Genomic DNA, 18428 nt, shown 5'->3' on the forward strand with positions numbered 1-18428 from the left:
GCTGCGGCTCAGTGCGCCTGCGCTCCCCAGAGCGGGGGCTGCCTTAGAGCGCTTGCGCAGCGAGTTGGCGGCCGCGAGTGTGCCCGCGCCCGGGTGCCTGCGCGGAGCTGGGCAGGATGGGGCCCAACGGGTGCGGGGAGAGTGCGGAGCGACTCAAGTAACCACACTTAAGTTCCTCGGCGGCTCTCGTGATACAAATACTTTATTGCCCTGGTTAAAAATAAGATACAAACGATTTAGCACTGATAAGCCTGTTGAATGAATGAATGAATACATCTAGTATGAGGGTGGGCTTTGGCTATCTCCTGTAGAGTGACAAATAATAACTGACTTTGAAGGTGTGACGGTGGTTGCTGTCACCAAGGCCTGGTGCTGCGACGTTCCTGCAAGTTTCGAATGAACCTGGCGTTGAGCATGTCCCCAGCCATTGTCCAGTACTGGGCTGGCGGGGCCTGTGCCTGTGCAGGAACTGTGTGCATGGGTTCCTCCCCATCCCCATCCTGTGACAAGACCTGCTCCTCACTGGCAGACCTGGTAGGTAGGAGGCAGATGGAGAGTGGGTTATACAGGTACTGCAGTGAGTGTGAAGGTCAGACTCTCCCAGGTCTGTCTGGCTCTTACATAGTGAAGGACACAGGACAGGGTATGAGGCTGGAACCATTAGCACTAGGTGCAAACTTGAAACTCCTCAGACAGTGCTGAAGGAAGTACCAAAATTGAACCAGTGTGGAAAGAGGCGTGTAGGATATTAGGTAGGAGAATTCGGGAGAAGAGCTGGCGTCCAGTTCGGAAAATAAGATTTCAGAGGAAGGAGCTGAGAGTGATGTTAGGAAAGGAGACAGGCAGCGGTGGCGGGAGGCTGGCAGGGGATGGGCGGGGCCTCACCTATTCTCGGACTCCTGTTTCCCCTGCTTCCATTCCTGGTTGCCTGGGGAAATACCAGGCATGTGCATGGGAAAGCTGGAATCAGTAGAGAATATGGCCTACTTGATTTGAGGAGGGATGAATACTTACCTGTATTGGGGGATGAGGAATTCAACCCCCCATGGCGGCTGTAGCAGCAGCTTTGGGCTACCAGCCCCCTGTAGAAGAAATGGGAGATGATGGGGAAGAGGCTATAGGATGAAAGATGAGTGGATATGGAGGAACCAGAGGAGAGGGATAAAAGGAACAGCACAGGAACACACAGAAATGTACTTATCCTTTCTGTGGGGTTTTCATCTAAGCTGTGCCCCAGAAAAGGGGAGGGAGCTCATTTGATACCCCCAAAGATTTTCTGGAACAATCCTGATTTGTTGCTTTATTATTTCTAGTTGGGGTAATGTATTAAAAGTAAAGCTAAATGTGATGCGAATCATCTCTTAAAAACAGACTCACATGTAGGCTACACGAATTTGTTGGACCAGGTGCCCTGACGTTTGGTTTGGAAAACAGTTACCTTAATTGTAGGCAGTAGTCAAGTTGAATTTAGGAGGAAAAGGAAGGGAGCCTTTGAAGATATGTGACAGACTATGTTGGGCCCTCAACAGAGGTAAGGGATTGTCTTGAGAGAAGTCCAAGGGTTTGTGTGTGGGGGAAGGGCAGGAAATCAGTGGGAAGAGGAATCCAGGGAACAATTGGGGGATTGTTTTCAGGACATAGTGGATCCCAGGGATTTTGGTAAATTTTCACATCTCGGCAAGGGCTGGCCTGGGGTAAAGGGTAGAAGTCATTGGGGAGAGCCGGAGGTTTCTGGAGGGAATGGAGAAGTAAATTCAGAAGCCTACACAGAGGATCCAGTGCCATGAGAAGAGGCAGAATCCGGGGGAGAAGATCCAGCAATGAAGCAGGGATGGGCAGACAGACACCAGATCCTGCAAGGCGAGCTCTAGAACTCCTTGTTGGAAGATCTGCAGATCTCAGCAGTGAGGAAGATGAGAGGGACAGACATCCCGAGATCCCAGGACAACAAGTGGTGACACATAAATGAGGCTGAGACCTTAAGTTGGTTTTTTGGGGTGTTTTTTTCATTGAAAATGTCCATTTGAAAAACAAAGGAATTCACACTTTATTCAGACAACACTAAGAGGGAAAAGAAAGGGGGAATGAGTCTGGAGAAAGGGAGATCCTGCTCCCAAGGATTTGGGGGAACACAGTGGGGGTACCTGATCTACCACATATTCAGAGGGTAGGGAGGGGGAAAGATGTTTTATACCCCGGATATGGAGCAGGGAAAAAGGTTTTTGGTATGGAGAAAAGAAGAAAGGAAGGTCAGAGAAGGGTTTCCCATCATCTCAAGACAATCTCACAAGATAGGAATACATCAGCATCTAACTACCGGGGAGGGATGGACGCGAGCAGTTCTGGGAGCTAACAGATCCTTGAGACTCAGGCTTATCTTCTGAAACATGGCTGTGATCCCAGTGTGCTTGCTGGGGTCTACTGCCAAGAAAATGACTCCCTCATGGAACCTGGGTCTGCGGGAAGTGGTGGTGTCCAAAGCAGACATCAGCTCAGGGGCTCCCTGACATATACATATACACAAAACAGGTAATGAAGAGCTTGGCAATGTTGAGTGCATCCCTTTAAGGAGCTGCTAAGTCCCTGTCCTACCTAACTGGCTGCTCTGAAGCAGAGCTCATTGGCTGGCGTCAGCAGGCTGAAAGGTAAGTGTGGCAGGTAGCACAAAGCCATCTTAGGGCCACTAGTAGACACTGCAGAGTGAACATGGGATTTACTCCACGGATAAGACTCCTGGAAAGGCTTCCCTGGCAGAAGAGGCCCTTGGACCTTCCATGGTGTTCCAGAGTCTGACAGCAAGCCAGTGTATGCTTCTCTGGATACTTAGTATAAGCCACCCAGCCATGGGATCTGGCAGCCATTCACGCTGTCTGGGACTGTTCAGAGACCAAGTTAGGAGAGAAGGGATGCTTTCTATGGCAAGAAAAGCCACAAAGTAGTAGGCCATCTGGGACCCTGACGACCTAGTTGTCCGAAAACGGCAAAAAGGAATCCTATGTGCTGTCAGGTTCCACTAGATCCTGGGGAATGCAATGGAAGAATGGGTCTGGGGTTCTCAGGGGGAGGGGTCTCTGCCCACCCAGGGTTTCCCAGGAAGGGGAGGGAGTTAACTAACTGTCTCTCAGTATCGACTGTCATCAGAGCGGGGAAGGGAGCTGTGGAAGGATGTTATGGATAGGAGGCAGGGAGAGGGAAAAGGGGGGAAGAGAGAAAAACAGAAGTCAGAGTTGAAAAGAAAGCTAGGGAGAGAAATACAGGAGATGCCCACTCCGCCTGCTTGATGGACTCCTGCCACACAAGGCACTGACATGGGGCCAGTGGCTTCCCAAATTGTCAGAGACAGTCCCAGTAAGTATTATACCACAATTTCCCCCAACTTAGAGGCTCAGTTTCTCCCACCCATGGATCTGGATTCTTCCTGCCCTTCCAATTCTCACTATAAAACTAGGGTCCCTAGACTCCATATAAAGTCCTGTTCTGCTCCCTCACTGTCATTTATTCCCCGAGCACTCCCTCAAGAATTCTCCAATATATTCTTCAAAGGTTTCAGGACCCTCCCAACCCACCTGTCCTATTGCTTCATGTCTCTAATGGATTCAAACGGCCCTTTGCCGTTTCTAACACACTCTTGAGGCTCCCTAGCCTCCAACTCCTATTACCTGGTGCGGCGACGCTGGGCTGGGCTGCCCCCAGGGTCGGTAGCCAGCAGGAGGCGGGCGGTAGGGTGTGGGGGGCAGAGGCGCAGGGAACGCAGCAGCTCCTGCTCTGGCACAAAGGGGCGGAGGGGACCCCGCTCTGGAGAGTTTCCCAGGCTGCTGGAGCGGGGGGGTGGGTGGACTGGAGGTGTAGCTCGGCGAGGGGCCCTGTTGAGGGGCCAAGGAGGCTCCACAGCTACCTTCAGAACTGAGGAGAGGGAGAATAAAGAGCAAGACAGACAAAGAAAAAAAGGAGAGGGAAAAGAGTCATGACAGCAAAAATTAGGGTAGAAAAAAGAACTCAGAACCTTTAGAGGGAATGAATCGTTCGCTTGAGTTAAGGCCCCCAAGCCCAGACACCCTACCGCAGTCTTACATTCTCGGTCACTAGAGGAGTATGGCTTAATGTCTCCCTCTGCTCTCTTGGGTGGTAGCTTCCTCGCTGGAGCTGGTGGTGGAGAAGACACAGGCAAGGTAAGCATCAGGAGACCAATTCTGCACCCTTCCCCCCACCCTGACCCCAAACCTCTGCTCCCTGACACCATAGCTCCTTCTGGGGAAGGAGGAGAGCTTAACTCTATCACAGAAGCAGTAGCTCTGTGATAATGCCATCACACCGAAAAGGAATTAGGGTCAGGAGTGATGCTGGAGCACTTCTGAGGAGAGCCAGAAGGAGGGGGAAAAGATCCAGGGGGAGACTCGGGGGCCTGGGAGGCGCAGGACAAGGGTGGCCAAGGGAGCTGAGCTCTTACTGGCAGCGGGTGTTGTCAGGCCCCTGGGATTCTGGGGCCATGCAATGGTCCCACTGGGTCAACGAGGACCCCAGGTCCCTCGAGATGAGATGGACAAAGCCCTTGGTTAATCAGGAATTCTGTGGAGAGGTCAGGAGAGGTTGGGGTGGGCAGAATCTCTCCTTCAGGTGCAAAGATGGGAAAAGATTGAAGTTTTATTAAAAAAAAAAAAAAGGATGAGGAAAAACACAGATATCTGGAAAGGAGTTACCAGAGTAAATGGGTAAAGTACAGCATAGGGGATATAGTCAGTAATATGGTAATAAATAAGAATGGTGTCAGATGGGGACTAGACTAGTCAGGGGGATCACTTCTTAAGTTACGTAAGTGTTTAAGCAGTATGCTGTACACCTGAAATTAATACAAAATAATAGAGTGTCAAAGTAGTGTAAAAAAGTAAATAAAAAAGTCAGCAGAGTAAATGGGAGGCTAACTTATTATCCAAAGCTCTGCCTCCCGGCCCCTCACTTCTCTACTTGCTCCCTCCTTTTCCCTCTCAAGAAGTTCTCCATCGTGGGTGGCAAATGAGAGACATCTCAGGAAACCCATGGAAGCTATATCCACAGTCCCGCCACTGTGGACATGCGTCCTCACACTCCTTACTGGCTCTCATCCCTCACAGCCCTACATCAGCAGGAGCCATATGGGGGCAGCCTGGGAAATCAACTGTCACAGATGTGAATTGCCTCAGTCCCTGACACTGGCTGAAGCTAATAACTGGCACTGGACTGTCTTTGGGGTGGTGGCTGCCCCCTTTCCTGGCCATGAGGCAGGCGGGGCCCTTCTGTGTGAGTGTGTACTGGGCAGCCAGGAGATGGCTGTGCTTCTGTACCTTGGGAGGCAGTGAGGCGGGAGTGGGGCTCAGACTGGCAGGGAGCGCGTGGTGAGAATGGGGGAGGAGACATGGGCAGCATTTCAGTACCTCCGAGGTCTGCTGCCTCCAGATCAGTTTCATTATTTGGTTGGTAATGTTATAAATTCTGAGCATTCTCGTCTAAATCTAGTATTTAAACTTGGGCCCATTCATGTCACTATTCTGTGACTGGAAATGGAAGGGCTGACTGCATGTGCCTGACCCTCGCTGACAGACCTGTGGGGTTTACAAAGGAACCTGACTCTGGCCTATGTGTATGGACCCAAAGCAGCAAGAGACTCCGTCAACATCCATCGTCAAACAGGCTCCCAATGAGCTCTTAGTTAAGTCTCAACAAGTTCAAATGCACTGAGCTCCCATGAGGTTACAGGCAAATGGGGAAGCACTGCTGGACACTAGGTTGCTTTAGAATTTTTCCAGCCTGCCCACAGATGCCATAGTGCCCTGTGGCCTCAGAGTAAGGCGCCCTCACTGCCCTGCAGGCCCACCAGTGCAGCTTTACCAGCGGGCGGAGGATCGAGCACAGCAGCGCGAGAGTGTCGAGTCGCCCTCAGAGAGGGAGCGGGGGGCCCTGTGAGGAAGGAAGCGGTGGTGTCCCTCAGTGTGGGGCCAGTGCGACCAAGCATCCACCTCTTTCCTTTCCCTCACCCCAACTAGTTGACCAACACACACAAGGTGAGAACACTTACGATGCTGGTGGGCAAAGAAGCCTTCGAAGATCACAAAGTTGTTCACCTACAAGACAAAACAAGCCAAATATGTTACAGTTGTCCATTCAGTCACTCAGAACATACTTGGGTACAGAACCCTATGCTGGAATAACCACAGTGGGAGGAACAAAAGCCAGCCTTCCTGTCCTGAACAGACTCAGTCACACTCAGACCCTGATAAGTTGTACCCAAAGTTGATATGGAATTACAAAGGACTTCGAATAGCCAAAACAATCTTGAAAAAGGAGAACAAAGTTGGAAGAGTCACACTTCCTGATCTCAATACTACAAAGCCACAGTAATAAAAAATGGTGTGGTAGAGGCCTAAGGAGAGACATACAGACCAATGGAAAGCACTTGAAAGGTACTCAGTAACATTAGTCATTAGGGAGATGCAAATCAAAACCACAAAGAGATATCACTTCATACCCATTAAGATAATTATTATTTTTTTAAAAAGGGAAATAAATATTGGTGAGGCTGGGGAGAAATTGAAACACTTAACCATTGCTGGTGGAGATGTAAAATGTTACAGTCATTGGAAAAACAGACACAGAATCACCACATGACAGCAATTCCACTCTTAGGTACATACCCAAAAGAATTAAAAATACAAGTGCAAACAAAATCTTATACACAAATATTTATAGCAGTACTATTCATAATAGACAAAAAATAAAAACCAGCAAATATCAATCAGCTGATAAATGGATAAACAAAATGTGGTATACCCATACATGTTCTTCAGCCATAAAAAGGAACAAAGTACTGACACATACTACAATATGGATGAAACCCCTCAAATGTTATGCTAAGTGAAAGCTAACCACAAAAGCTACACATTGCATAATTCCATTTATATAAAATATCCAGAATAAGCAATTCCAGAGAGTATATTATTGGTTAACAGGCTGGCAGAATGGGAACCGGATGTGACTGGTGAATGAATACCATGTTTCTTTTTGGGTGATGGAAATGTTCTGGAATTAGACAATGGTGGTAATTGCACAACATTGTGAATATGCTAAAAACCGCTGAATTGTGTTATTTTAAACAGTTAAAATAGTGAATATTATCTTAAAAACAAAATCCCAGACCCTACTTTTAGTTTCTCCCAGGACCCAGGCTAATGAAGACACAGTGCACAAAACGTCAAGTCAAGGAAGGCATCCAAAACTGTCCACACAACACCTTCAAAACAAAACACATTAGCAAGGCCAAATGATTTGAGTACAGAAATACTGAGAAAAACTAAGATTTCAGTAGGGCTCACATGGGTGGGGTTGTGGAGGGAAGACTTGCCGGAGGACAGGGCACCACTCTGATAGCGACTAACTCATCACTGTAGGGTGATTTCATTATATTGTCACAAACTGGCAAGTGTAACCACAAACTATATTATTCAAGTTGACCTTCGCAACAATCCTTGGAGTCACTATTTTAAAGAAGAGTGAAAAAGGCTTGGACATGGCTTGCCCAAAGCTGAGTAGCAAAAAGTGGCAGAGCTGGGCCCCACGCCCCCGACACTTGATTCTAGCTGCAGCCTTTCAGCCAGGAGTTCAATGCGGTCATTAAGAGTGGGCCATGGGTTCAAATTTGAGCTCTACCAAGTAGCAGTGTGAACTGGAGTCAATAATAGCACCTACCTCAAAGAGAAGTACAAGGACCAACTGAAATGATGCATGTAGATACCACACAGAGCTCGTGAAACATTAGCCATTATTATTTATACTCAATATTGCTCTGGTCTTACACGGTACCTGGGTAATGTGTTTGTTGCCAAACACTGGGCTCCTTCCACTGCTCTCTGCTGCCTCTTAATGGGAAAAATACATGTGGGAGACACTCCGAGTAGACTCTGCCTATCTCCTGCCTTGACCCTGCCGTAATGTCTGCCAGCCCACCCTCATCTTCCCCCCAGCAAGCACAGGCCCATTACTCCACCCACACCAAACTGCCTGCAGTGTCCTGACAGGTAGCTTAAAACATCTCTGACTTTGCTCATTCTGGTTCTTCAACATGAAAAGTACTTAGCCCATCCACTTCTGTCCCCCTGACAAACACTCACCTTTCAAGATTAAATGTAAGCCAAGCCTTTCCTTACCCAAACGCAAGCCCAAGGTGGTGCTCACCACCATGTCCTATGTCCTGTCTAAGCATGTCAATCAAATCACGTTACCATGGATTAACTCTCCATGCTCCTATCCAAGGCTAACTTGGTAACTGAATTCCCAACCCTTCCCACCCAATGACATTGCTTTAGCAGTTTTCCCCATGTTCTCTGACATCATCAAATTTCCTTTCTACTGAATTTCCTTTGCTGTTAATTCTTCCAACTGAAAAGAATCAACCTTCTCTTGATATGCTTCCCGCTCTAGTTATTGCTCTATTTCTCTGTTCACCTTCAAGCAGCATTTAGAAGAGTGGCCTAGTCTTGCTCGCTCCAGTTCCTGGCTTCTCCTAAACTGACTCCCCATCCAGGCTTCCACCCACCACTGCACCAAAATAGCTCACCAGTGGCCTCAAGCAGATAAATCCATCGGTCACTTCTCAGACCTCTTCTTATCCCACTGATCAGCAGCATGTGACTCAGTAAGCCATCCCTTTCTCCTGGAAACAATTTCCTCACTGGCCTTCCAGGCCACCCTACTTGTAAGTTTTCATCTACTTCACTATTACTCCTTGGTCACACTTGCCAGTTTGTTCTCTTCTCCCTTATTTCTTAAATGAATGCCCAAAAGCACAAGTCCTGGGACTATTTCTCTATCACTCCTTGATGATCTTATCCTGTCTTACTGCTTTCAGTATCCTATGCATACTGAAAACTCTCCACCCTAAATGTTATCTCTGATCTCTAGGGAAATACCTAACTATCCACTCAACCTGGACTTTATCACAGACATCTGCAATTAACACATTCAAAATGGAGTCCTTCTACTTCCCCCAAAGCTGCTCCATCACTTGTCTCAGCTAATGCAACTCCATCCTTCCAACTTCTCAAGCCAACAGTTTGGGGAATCATCCTTCACTCTCTCCCTCTTTCTTCACAGAGAATTTAATAGGAAATCTTATTTCCTTTAGCTTCACAATATTTAAAATTTGACCACTCCTTACCATCTCTACTGGAATCACCTTGGTCTGAGCCACCACCATTTTTCATCAGGATTGTTGCTTCCTAACTGGTCTACTTTCTTCTGCCCTCGGTCCCCTTCTGCTTATTCTGAACAGTTAAAGTGATCTAGTTAAAAGTAAGTCAGACTCTATCATCTCTGCTCAAATCTCTACAATGGTTCTCCTTTTTTCGCTTAAGAGTAAAACCCAAAGCCTTTGAAATAGCTTTTAAGGCCCGAAATGTCCTTCCTCCCACATTACAGCTGATCTTATCACCCACACACCGTCACTCATGGTACTCGAGTCACACCAGCCAATTCACTCTTCCAGGCACAAGCCTACTTCACGGCCTCTACACTAGCCATTGCTTCTGCCTGGGATGCTCTCCCTCCAGACATCTCTTGGCTCTTATTCTCACCTCCTTTAACTTATTACGCAGATGACACTTCCTTAGTGAGGCTTCCCTGCTTATCCCATTTAAACTTGCAATCCCACACTGCCATCCCCACCCATGGCACTCCCAAGCCCTCTGCTGGCTCTCATTTGTCCAGAACGCTTATAATCAACCATAGTATATACTTGTTTATTATGTCGTCTGTCTCCTCAACTGGAATATAAGCTCCACAGGGGCAGAAACTTTTATCTGTTTCATTGTGTAAAGTATTTCTAGTGCCCAGAATAGTGCCAGGTGCTCAATAAATATTTGTTGAATGAATGGATAGCATCAGTAACATTACATTGCATTTACTTATAAACCAATCACCTTCCCTGTTATAGACCAAAACTCCCTGAGGACAGGGAATGTGTATTATTCTGGGCCCTTAATAAATGTTGGTTGAGTAAGTAATGGCCTATGTGAAACAAGGAGGAGAAATGAGCTGGCTATGTTTAGGGCACAAACATATTATTAGATATACAAAACAGCCATGATGAAGAGTCAAAATAGATGAGAGCTGCAGCATGAGACGTGGTTAAAAAACAAACAAACAAAAAGCTTAGTTGTGGAAAATGAATCCCATATAATGAGGAATAAGGAGTGCTTGAAAGGTGCCGATTTTCTGCCCCCAAATAATAAATAAATTCAATGTGAATGCTCAGTGAGGATCTGGCTTGTGGACCCTCTAACCTGTGGGACAGTGGTCTCCAGGTGGTAGTGTTTATTTAGGAACTTCAGCAACTTCTGTGAGGGTCGGTCAATGGCCAGTTGGTGTGGTTCAACTCGCTCCTTCTGCAGGAAACGGGAGACTCAGGGTAGGAGGAGGTGAGGGGAGAACATGCCAACAGGACTCAGGAGCCTGGGAAGGGAGCAGGAGGATATGGGGACGTGGAGGGTGGGACGGTGGGAGGCAGGGGCTCTGGCAGGGCTCAGGGCAAAGGGGCCTTGATCTCCATTTTGGAAAGACTGGTGAAGAGATAAGTGATACCTGCAACATATACTGGAAGAGTTCACGTCCATGGCCATGGCGTTGAAGTGACTCATGGATATAAAAATCCAGGATGCAAAGTGGTTCCACCTCATTGTGAGCCTCACGATCATCCTAAGAGGAAAAGAACAATAAATATCTTTTAGAACCATGACATCGTTGCCACCTCCCAAACTCCAGCACTTTTGTCTTTAGGAATCAAAACATGTGAACTCTCAGCTTCCAATAAACTCACCAGTACAAAGAGTTTCTTATATCCAACTTTGAGGAAGCCAATAATGGCTCCTTTTCCAGCCCTATAGGATGGGGAAAATAATGAACAAGCTAGTAGGTTATGTGAAAGAGGTCGAGTCAGAAAAGGGAGAGGGGCTGTGGGAGGAAGGAATTAAACCCAGGGTGGAAGAGCATCTGGCACTCACGGTCGAGCTGAAGTGTCTTTCAGCACATACATGACGTGGCGGTTACTCTGCATCCTGGAAGCACTGGTGATGGGGGCAGGAAGATGCTGGGCCTGCCAGGGAGATGAAGACAGACTTTCGGCAAGTCCCTTCCGAAGGATCCAGGTCTCCCTCATCTTCATCCCCAGAGAAGCCTCCCCTTTGCCCCATCGAAAGACTACCCAATACCTTGGCAGAAGCCTTGCCCAGTTCATCTACAATGGTCATAATTTGCTGCTGCAAATCAACACTAGAGAGGGAGGAGATAAACAGAAAAATCACTGAATGAGAGGGTTCTAAACAAGCACTCCCAGGGAAACTGGACCACAGCCCCAACCCGAGTTCAGCACTTAAGGCTCTGACTTTACCTTGGAGTCTTCCAATCTGATTTTTCCACCCCACCCCTATGGAACCCAAACTTCTGCCACACCGCCTTTCAAGGTGGTACGCTCCCTCCTCCCGGGAGGTGACTGTGGGGAGGCAGGAAAGGCGGGCCAGCCACATCCTTTGGTTGGAATCACATAGTTGGCAAAAGGTAAAAAGTCATAGATCCAAGCGGATCAACCCCACTAAGTCTAGAGTCAAAGGTCACCAACTGGGTGAGCCGGGACATCAAAAGGAGTGGTCACTCATCAGAGAAGGGGGCGTGGTGCCCGGGTCAGGTTTCTAGAAGAACCGGGAGACAAGGGCCGTGGGGCGGGTTTGAGATGTCACCGGGCTGGCGTTGTGGTTCCGGGTCGGCGGGCCGGGGGCCGCAGGTGCTGGTCCAGCACCGTGATCCGCTCCGGGAGCAGCACATCCACGTCGAATGGGAACTCCATGGCCCATTGTGCACGGGACCCCACCCCACCCCACCCACGTCACTTCCGCCCCTCGCCGCCCCGCCCTCTGGAGTCTCTATTTCCTGTTGCGCTGGGAGGGGGCGGCGGGGCCTGGAGAGCCCGCCGTTCCGCCAGGCCGGGGGCCCGCCACGCGCCTCTCCGCACCACTCCCAAGGCCCTCAGTGCCTTTGTCTTCGGCCGAGTGTCTTCTTCTCCAGCCCTTTCGCCCCTGCTGAGTAGCTGGGCATGCTGGGAACGCTGCCTCAGGAACAAGCGTCTCAGGAAGGTGACGTGACAGAGTGCCGCGACCGCCCACTCTGGTGGCTGCGGGTCCCTCGACTCACTGGTTGGGCTGCCTCAAACCCGACCACTCCTCTCCACGCAACAGCACCCATCCCCCACAGGCATGGCATCCATCGGAAACTCAGCGGAGACAGGAGATGCAGCTTTATTGTGGAGAACACGGGTTGGCGCCAGTCTGAAACAGCGGCAGGACGTAGAGCCCATCTTTTTACACTCCTCGGGGCGGCTTTCCCAGCTGTCTGCGGTGCCCCCCCCGGCCTCAGATGTACTTATCCCCTGCGTCAAGCCACTTCCCCTCCGGCCGCGGACCAGACACTGGCCACGAAGCACACAGTCCGCCCCGGGAAGCCCCATCCTGCAATCCCCGGTGTGAACTCCCAGCCCCTCAGGCAGCCTTCCCGCCTACAGCTCCGACGAGTGGCACCTCGGGCCGTGACTCCGGGGCGGGGCCGCTCTCTGCTCGGAGCTGGCCTCGGTAGAGCCGGCGAAGGCGGGACAGCTCCCTCTCTGGCGGCTGCCTCCAGTTGTACCATGGGTACCAGGGGTCCCCCGAAACCAGAGCGGGGGCTGGCGGAGTAACGCTCACAGCCCCATGAGAGTTACTGAAGTCAAGATCCCGAGGTTCAACCTGGGGAATGTGGTAACTGAGGAGACCTAGAGGATTAAAGAGAGAAAGTGAGGGAAGGGAGCAAAGGGGGGTAGTTCAGATTAAGAGACAGTAATGAAAACAAGCTATAAAGGGAGGAAGGGACCAGTGGGAGCCACTGGGTACATTTGTGCATGTTGTACATGCACAAAGGCCAACTGGCCAAGGGGACAAGCATGGGCTGACATACTGCCTGGGCTCTTGCCTACCAAGCTGTGCAGCCCTGCACCAGGCCTATGCAGCGGCATCTGCCCTAATGGAGGGGTACCTTTTCCTGATTTGTGCAAAGGTATCATGGAGCCCAGGGCCAGAAATTTATACTATCAAAATTATCAAAGATCAAACATCCTCCTATGATCTAGCTATAGCATTGAGACCAACAGTTATGGGGGCGGGGGAAGGAAAGAGGAAAAACAAGGGGACAGGACAATGACAAGGTAAGAGACTCAGGGGAGGGAACAAGGGACAGTGGAGTGATGAAAGAGATTCTTGGGATGAGCATGTTGGGTGCTAGCTTCGCAGATTGGTGGGAGCATTTATACGCATGCAGCCCTCAATCCCCTTCCTGAAACCTACCAAAACTGCTCGGTGCCCCTTCTCACACTCACCGTGATCCCTGGCTTTCTGGATAGCCTGGGTCAACTTCTTATGCTGCTTCATACAGACTCCTGTGAGAAGAAAAAGGTAACTCAGTGCTCATTCTATAAGGCATAAATAAGGAATAAAACCTCTTCTCCATAGTGATGGAGGGCTGCATTTGGAAGACCTGGTTCTATCTAATGACCCTATTCTCCTGACTCCTCCATGCGCCTGTCCCTCCATCTGCCCAATGAGAAGAATCCTCTCTCTCTCTGAGCTGGGATGAAAACTTAGGAGAGTCTAGCCACTATAGAAAAGCCATTTAATTGGAAAGGCTCCAAGGCAGGGAGCAGAACACAAGTCAAAGGTGAGCTTAGTTAAAGGGTTGGGTAGGACAATTCAAAGAGAAAAATTCAATAAAGAAAATACTGCAGGTCTCGGGAAGCCAACCTCAGAGAGTACCAAAATAGTTTCTTCAGTTTTTACAGTTTGACGGGAGTTCAAAACTCCTCTTTAAAATTCCCTGACAAACCGAACTTCACTAATCATGCTGCCATCCCCAAAACGGTAAGTCCAGATTATTCTTTACAAATTCATCTTGCTTTAGAGCAGGGGTTGGCAAAATTTTTCTATATAGAGCCATGTATTTTAGGCCTGGTGGGTCCTAGAGTCTCTGTCTCAGTTACTCAACTCTCCCGTTGTAGCCTGAAAGCAATTGTAAACAATCTGAAAACAGACACAGTGGTGAGCCAAATTTGGCCTGTGGCTGTGGTTAGGAATAGATTAATCTTGAACTGTTACGCTTATAATTAATTGTCAATGGTATAAAAGAACTTATAGGATAGTCAATTTCTGAGAAAGCTTTTTGTAAAACTGAAGAGACCCTAAAGAAATAAGCATCACTATTTATTTTTAAGAGCTACATTTCGATCGTTTGCTTACAATGACACTGGCCTGTAAATTCTGTCTACATGTAACAGTTTTAGCATGTCAGTATCTCCATTAAGCCAAGATTTCCAAAAGGTTCAAACACACTTTTTATGCTGTAGTGGGAGCCACCAAACAAATACCTATCATCTGACTGAATAAACGAGAAGTGCTCCCAGGAAAAACTATTCTGATGGTGACAGGAGTGATGGGCTAACCTGTGTATGGCGCATGGAAGATGATACCCGTGTGGGCGCAGACAAACTGTTCCAAGAGCTTCACATTCTGTGGGGGAAAGTGGTGGAGAAATGAGAGAGAGAGGGGAAAGAATCAAGACCTTTAGAGACTGAATATGCACAATTCCTACACACCCCACAGACGACCTTAACCCGTCTCCCCAGATGCTACCCTCCTTCATGTCCCAGTTTTGGCCCCATCACTTTACTGAACACATTCTTGAAAACTCCCAACAAATATTTCCCCTTTCCTGCCTTTCAACCATTTCACATGCACGTCTTACATTCAGAATTCTCTTCCGCAGGGGTTAGGTTCTAAAATCAGCCCTCATGCAAAAAAAATGGGGACTGTCAGGTGGCAATCCCTGAAATCACCCAGAAAATGTAGTATATGTTATAATGTGCGTGTATGAATGATTAAGGTATGTAACAGCATGCTGTGTATAATGTATATATTTACTCAGATCAATTTCAGTTTTTAATTATATAGACTGATTCTACAGCTGCAAATTAACCACAGGAAGTGAGACCCAAGGAAAAAGTAGGTATACTTGTGGAGCGGGATGGTAGGCAGAATCATCTGCACTATGAAATTTGTAATCTTTCTCTCTCCCTTGTTATATGATTATAAACTGTATAAAATTGATTACAATTGGAGTGGCCGGGTGGCTCAGTTGATTAGAGCACAGCGCTCACAACACCAATGTTGCCAGTTCGATCCCAACGTGGGCCAGTGACTTGCGCCTTCCATAATTAGATTGAAAAACAGTGACATGACTGGGAGCTGATGGGTCCTGGAAAAACACAATTCCCTAATATTCCCCAATAAAAATTTAAAAATAAAAAAAAAATTGGTTAGAATCCCTTTTTATTAACCAATTGTATACAGCTGAAATTGAGAAGTCACCCACTGGATTCCTCCACAACTTATGTCAGATGGGGCCTGAGAACAGTCCGACACCCTCCTCCGCTGACTGATATATAAATGCCTTTCAGCTTCACTGATGACCAGCCATTTAGCTTCTGATCTAATACCTTCACTGCAAGCTCAGTTTTAAAAAGTTTTTGAATTTTTTAAGGAGCAAGTCTTGTCCTTCTCACAATGAAGGCTTTTTGAAAAAATAACTAGACTCTATACTGTGCTTCATGTATCTGCCCTCCAGCTGCAAGTCTCAGAACGCCACCAAACATCAACATGACAAGGAAACAAAAAAAACTTCAAAAAAACACTAACCCAACCTACTTGCTAATAATTGTGATGGATATAAATAAAATTTGGGCATTGCTGTCCCATCAGAAATGGGATTTTTGTGCCTCCCAATTTAGACTATAAATTTCACAGGTAAGGGATGAAGTTTTTCACTGTAATCCATAGAAGGCAAAAGGCTGGAGGGAGGGATGTTTTTATAGTGCCAGAAAGCCAGTACAAAATGGTCTGTAGGGGTGCTGGGATATGAAGAGTGGGGCACCCCTGGAAATCTGTATAACATTACAAAAAAGCTTTAAATCCTTATCCTGGAAAAAAGATTCTCCTTACCCTAAAGTCGATGTGCAGCTTGTGATCCCGGCAGATAGGGCAGGGATTCCCAGCAACTTTATTTTTACGCTGCAGAAAGAAGAAACTGGCAGGTGAAGATGTTCCAAGCCCTGTCAGAAAAAGTGCTGCTGCCACTGTCACTATGGTCTCCACCCTGACTTTACATCCCACCCATGTGCCACCCTCAGAAACTCACAATACATGTCTTTCGAGTCCGCTGTGGGGGTATTCCACCTTTGTGGTTGCGACGGTAGTCAGCCCAGACGGGGCGAGAACCGTAGCGGGTCTGGTATTCTGAAATTAAGGACCATACAGGTAAGAATGCAGCAGGTATCTCTGCCCATTTATTTCAGACCCCACACAACCCTCCCCTTCACCACTTAAGAGGTACCTTCTGAGTCCAGATATTTCCAGGGTTCATTTTTATAAGGGGAAATGGGAACCGGGGGTAAAGAATTTTCCTCAGGGGAGGCTTCAGTGCAAAGAGTCTGGAGGGGAACCTGTAAAAGTAGGGCAAAAATTGAAAATTGAATTCAAGGAAGGGACCCGATTGTTTTGCTGCTGACACTTCAGGGAGAGGGGCGTGCACACCCATAGAATATATGAATGGAATGGAATATAGCAGGAATATATATGGAAGGTAGCATTTTTGTTGGGCCATATTTTGTTGTTGTTGGGCCATTTTTGTTGTAAGATCAACAACAACCATTCTCCTTATCTCAAACTAGATGCTGAAAGAGAAGTTAATGTTAGAAAATAACTAGGATAGGTGACTGAGATGCAATCTTGAGAGGACAACTTAAAAACACGGCGTATGTAAGATAGTCATGCTATTGGAGACAAATTGAGTCCAGTGGAGGGAAAAGGGTGAAGAATGAAAAAGGGAGGATGTCTCGCTTCTTGGAAGTGTGTGGCAGGGAGGGCATACATAGGGCAGGTGAGTCTCCAACTCAATCCAATCCAGAATCAGAGCTGCCCAGTTTTATACAAAGTTGAAGGTCAACATTCCATAGGGAAGAACAAGCTGAGTCCTAACGCTAGCTTTAAAGCTACCAGACCTGTCATTAAAGCCGTGGTGACCCATCACCACTCTTCAGTCCCACTTTAGGGAGTGGAGCTGGGCAATCCTTCCTATCTCACCCTGCCCCACCAAGAACGTGCCCTGCCCTACCAAGAACCTCCAGGGTGGTGAGTACACGAGGCTGAAGGGAAACCTCAATCCAAAGGGCTGAGTTAAATTCCCATGTATGCTCTCATAATAAAGTGATTTAGTGACATAGACGGCTGAGGAACCTGTATCAGGTCGAGAGAATGTATCCCGGCTTTACCGGGAGATAGTAGGGCTGGTAGAAAATAGTGTCCCTGAGCTCAAGGACACTGCAGGGCATCACAGATTTAGACACCATCTGCATAGTTAAGAGTCGGCTGTGCATGACCGAGGGAGAGGGGTTCCACTCTTTCACTTAGTTATTTAGCCGACATGGTAAATTGGGAAGAGGATGACTCTAACCCTGTCTCTTTGCCCTCGGCTCGGGATTTAAAAAATGCACGGAGATTTGAGGAGGGTGAGGGGAAAGGGTGACTGGCGGTAACGAAGTGTTGCCTAGACACCCGAGTAAAACACCCTTAAGAAAAGTCTCCGCTCCTGGATTCCCAGAAGTGGAGCGACAACCTAAAAAACACATAACTAAATTACGGTTGTACAAAATGTGCTCCAAGGAGTTACCTGAACTCCGTAGGCACCTCTGAAGGACCAAACGCTAGGAAGGCGCCTCAGCAACGTATTCACTACGGAGGCCGCCATCTTGACGTACGTCCGAAGGTGGAATGACCGGAAAGGTGACTGCGCATGCTCCAAGAAACTGACTAGGGTAGGACCAAGGAGGAGCCAACAATGCGGGAGGCAGCCACGCACTTGCGTCCGGACGGAAGCGAGAAAGGGGGGGGGGGTCATGTGGAGAAGCCAATTTCAACTGCGTCACAATCAAATTCGGCCTCAAAATTGAATTTTTGCTGAACTAGTCACTACGATCCTTAGATCTCATACTTAGAGTTTGCCTTTTAAACAATTTTGAGGGCGATTTTGACCGAGATCCTACTACTGCGCATGCGCAGACCTGGTTCTACCAACCCAAGCTGAGAAATGTTCTTGAGGACGGAAGTGGCGGAAACAGAGGAAAAGGCGGTGCTAGGCTGTCAGGTCACGCGCACGCGGCCCCCACACCTTCCCCAGGAAGGAGGCGGAAAAAGGTCCCAGGGGTGGCGGGGAGGGGAGGGTGGGCTGAGCGAAGGCGAAGGAAGGATAGCCAATCAGCTAGCGAGTTGTCTTTCGGGTTG

At 48.1% G+C, this 18428-nt stretch overlaps 2 protein-coding genes across 9 annotated transcripts; both read right to left on the reverse strand.

The window, feature by feature from the left end:
• Window positions 1–175: 175 nt before the first annotated feature.
• Window positions 176–11890, reverse strand: ATAT1 (alpha tubulin acetyltransferase 1). Of its 8 annotated transcripts, XM_081044146.1 has the most exons (13): window positions 11757–11890; window positions 11232–11292; window positions 11025–11116; window positions 10841–10901; window positions 10606–10719; window positions 10308–10409; window positions 6050–6095; window positions 5863–5931; window positions 4072–4143; window positions 3660–3903; window positions 1015–1082; window positions 886–928; window positions 176–531 (listed from the first exon to the last, which is right to left on the reverse strand). In XM_081044146.1, exons 1-13 carry the CDS (start codon window positions 11861–11863, stop codon window positions 357–359), a joined length of 1254 nt encoding a protein of 417 aa, XP_080900272.1. In that variant the 5' UTR covers window positions 11864–11890; the 3' UTR covers window positions 176–356. The 8 variants fall into 8 exon arrangements, with proteins under 8 accessions (XP_080900272.1, XP_080900265.1, XP_080900268.1 ...); XM_081044139.1 differs by lacking the exon at window positions 886–928 and having other exon boundaries at window positions 180–531; window positions 11757–11889; XM_081044142.1 differs by lacking the exons at window positions 886–928; window positions 11757–11890 and adding an exon at window positions 11411–11639 and having other exon boundaries at window positions 180–531.
• Window positions 11891–12282: 392 nt separating this feature from the next.
• On the reverse strand, window positions 12283–17910 carry MRPS18B (mitochondrial ribosomal protein S18B). The gene is made up of 7 exons (XM_081044169.1): window positions 17818–17910; window positions 16483–16591; window positions 16288–16385; window positions 16092–16160; window positions 14537–14603; window positions 13421–13480; window positions 12283–12820 (listed from the first exon to the last, which is right to left on the reverse strand). The coding sequence occupies exons 1-7, from the start codon at window positions 17893–17895 to the stop codon at window positions 12552–12554; spliced, it is 750 nt and encodes a 249-aa protein (XP_080900295.1). The 5' UTR covers window positions 17896–17910; the 3' UTR covers window positions 12283–12551.
• Between the last annotated feature and the right edge of the window lie 518 nt (window positions 17911–18428).

Source organism: Rhinolophus hipposideros (assembly GCF_964194185.1).
Source record: "Rhinolophus hipposideros genome assembly, chromosome: 3".
Lineage (NCBI taxonomy): Eukaryota > Metazoa > Chordata > Mammalia > Chiroptera > Rhinolophidae > Rhinolophus > Rhinolophus hipposideros.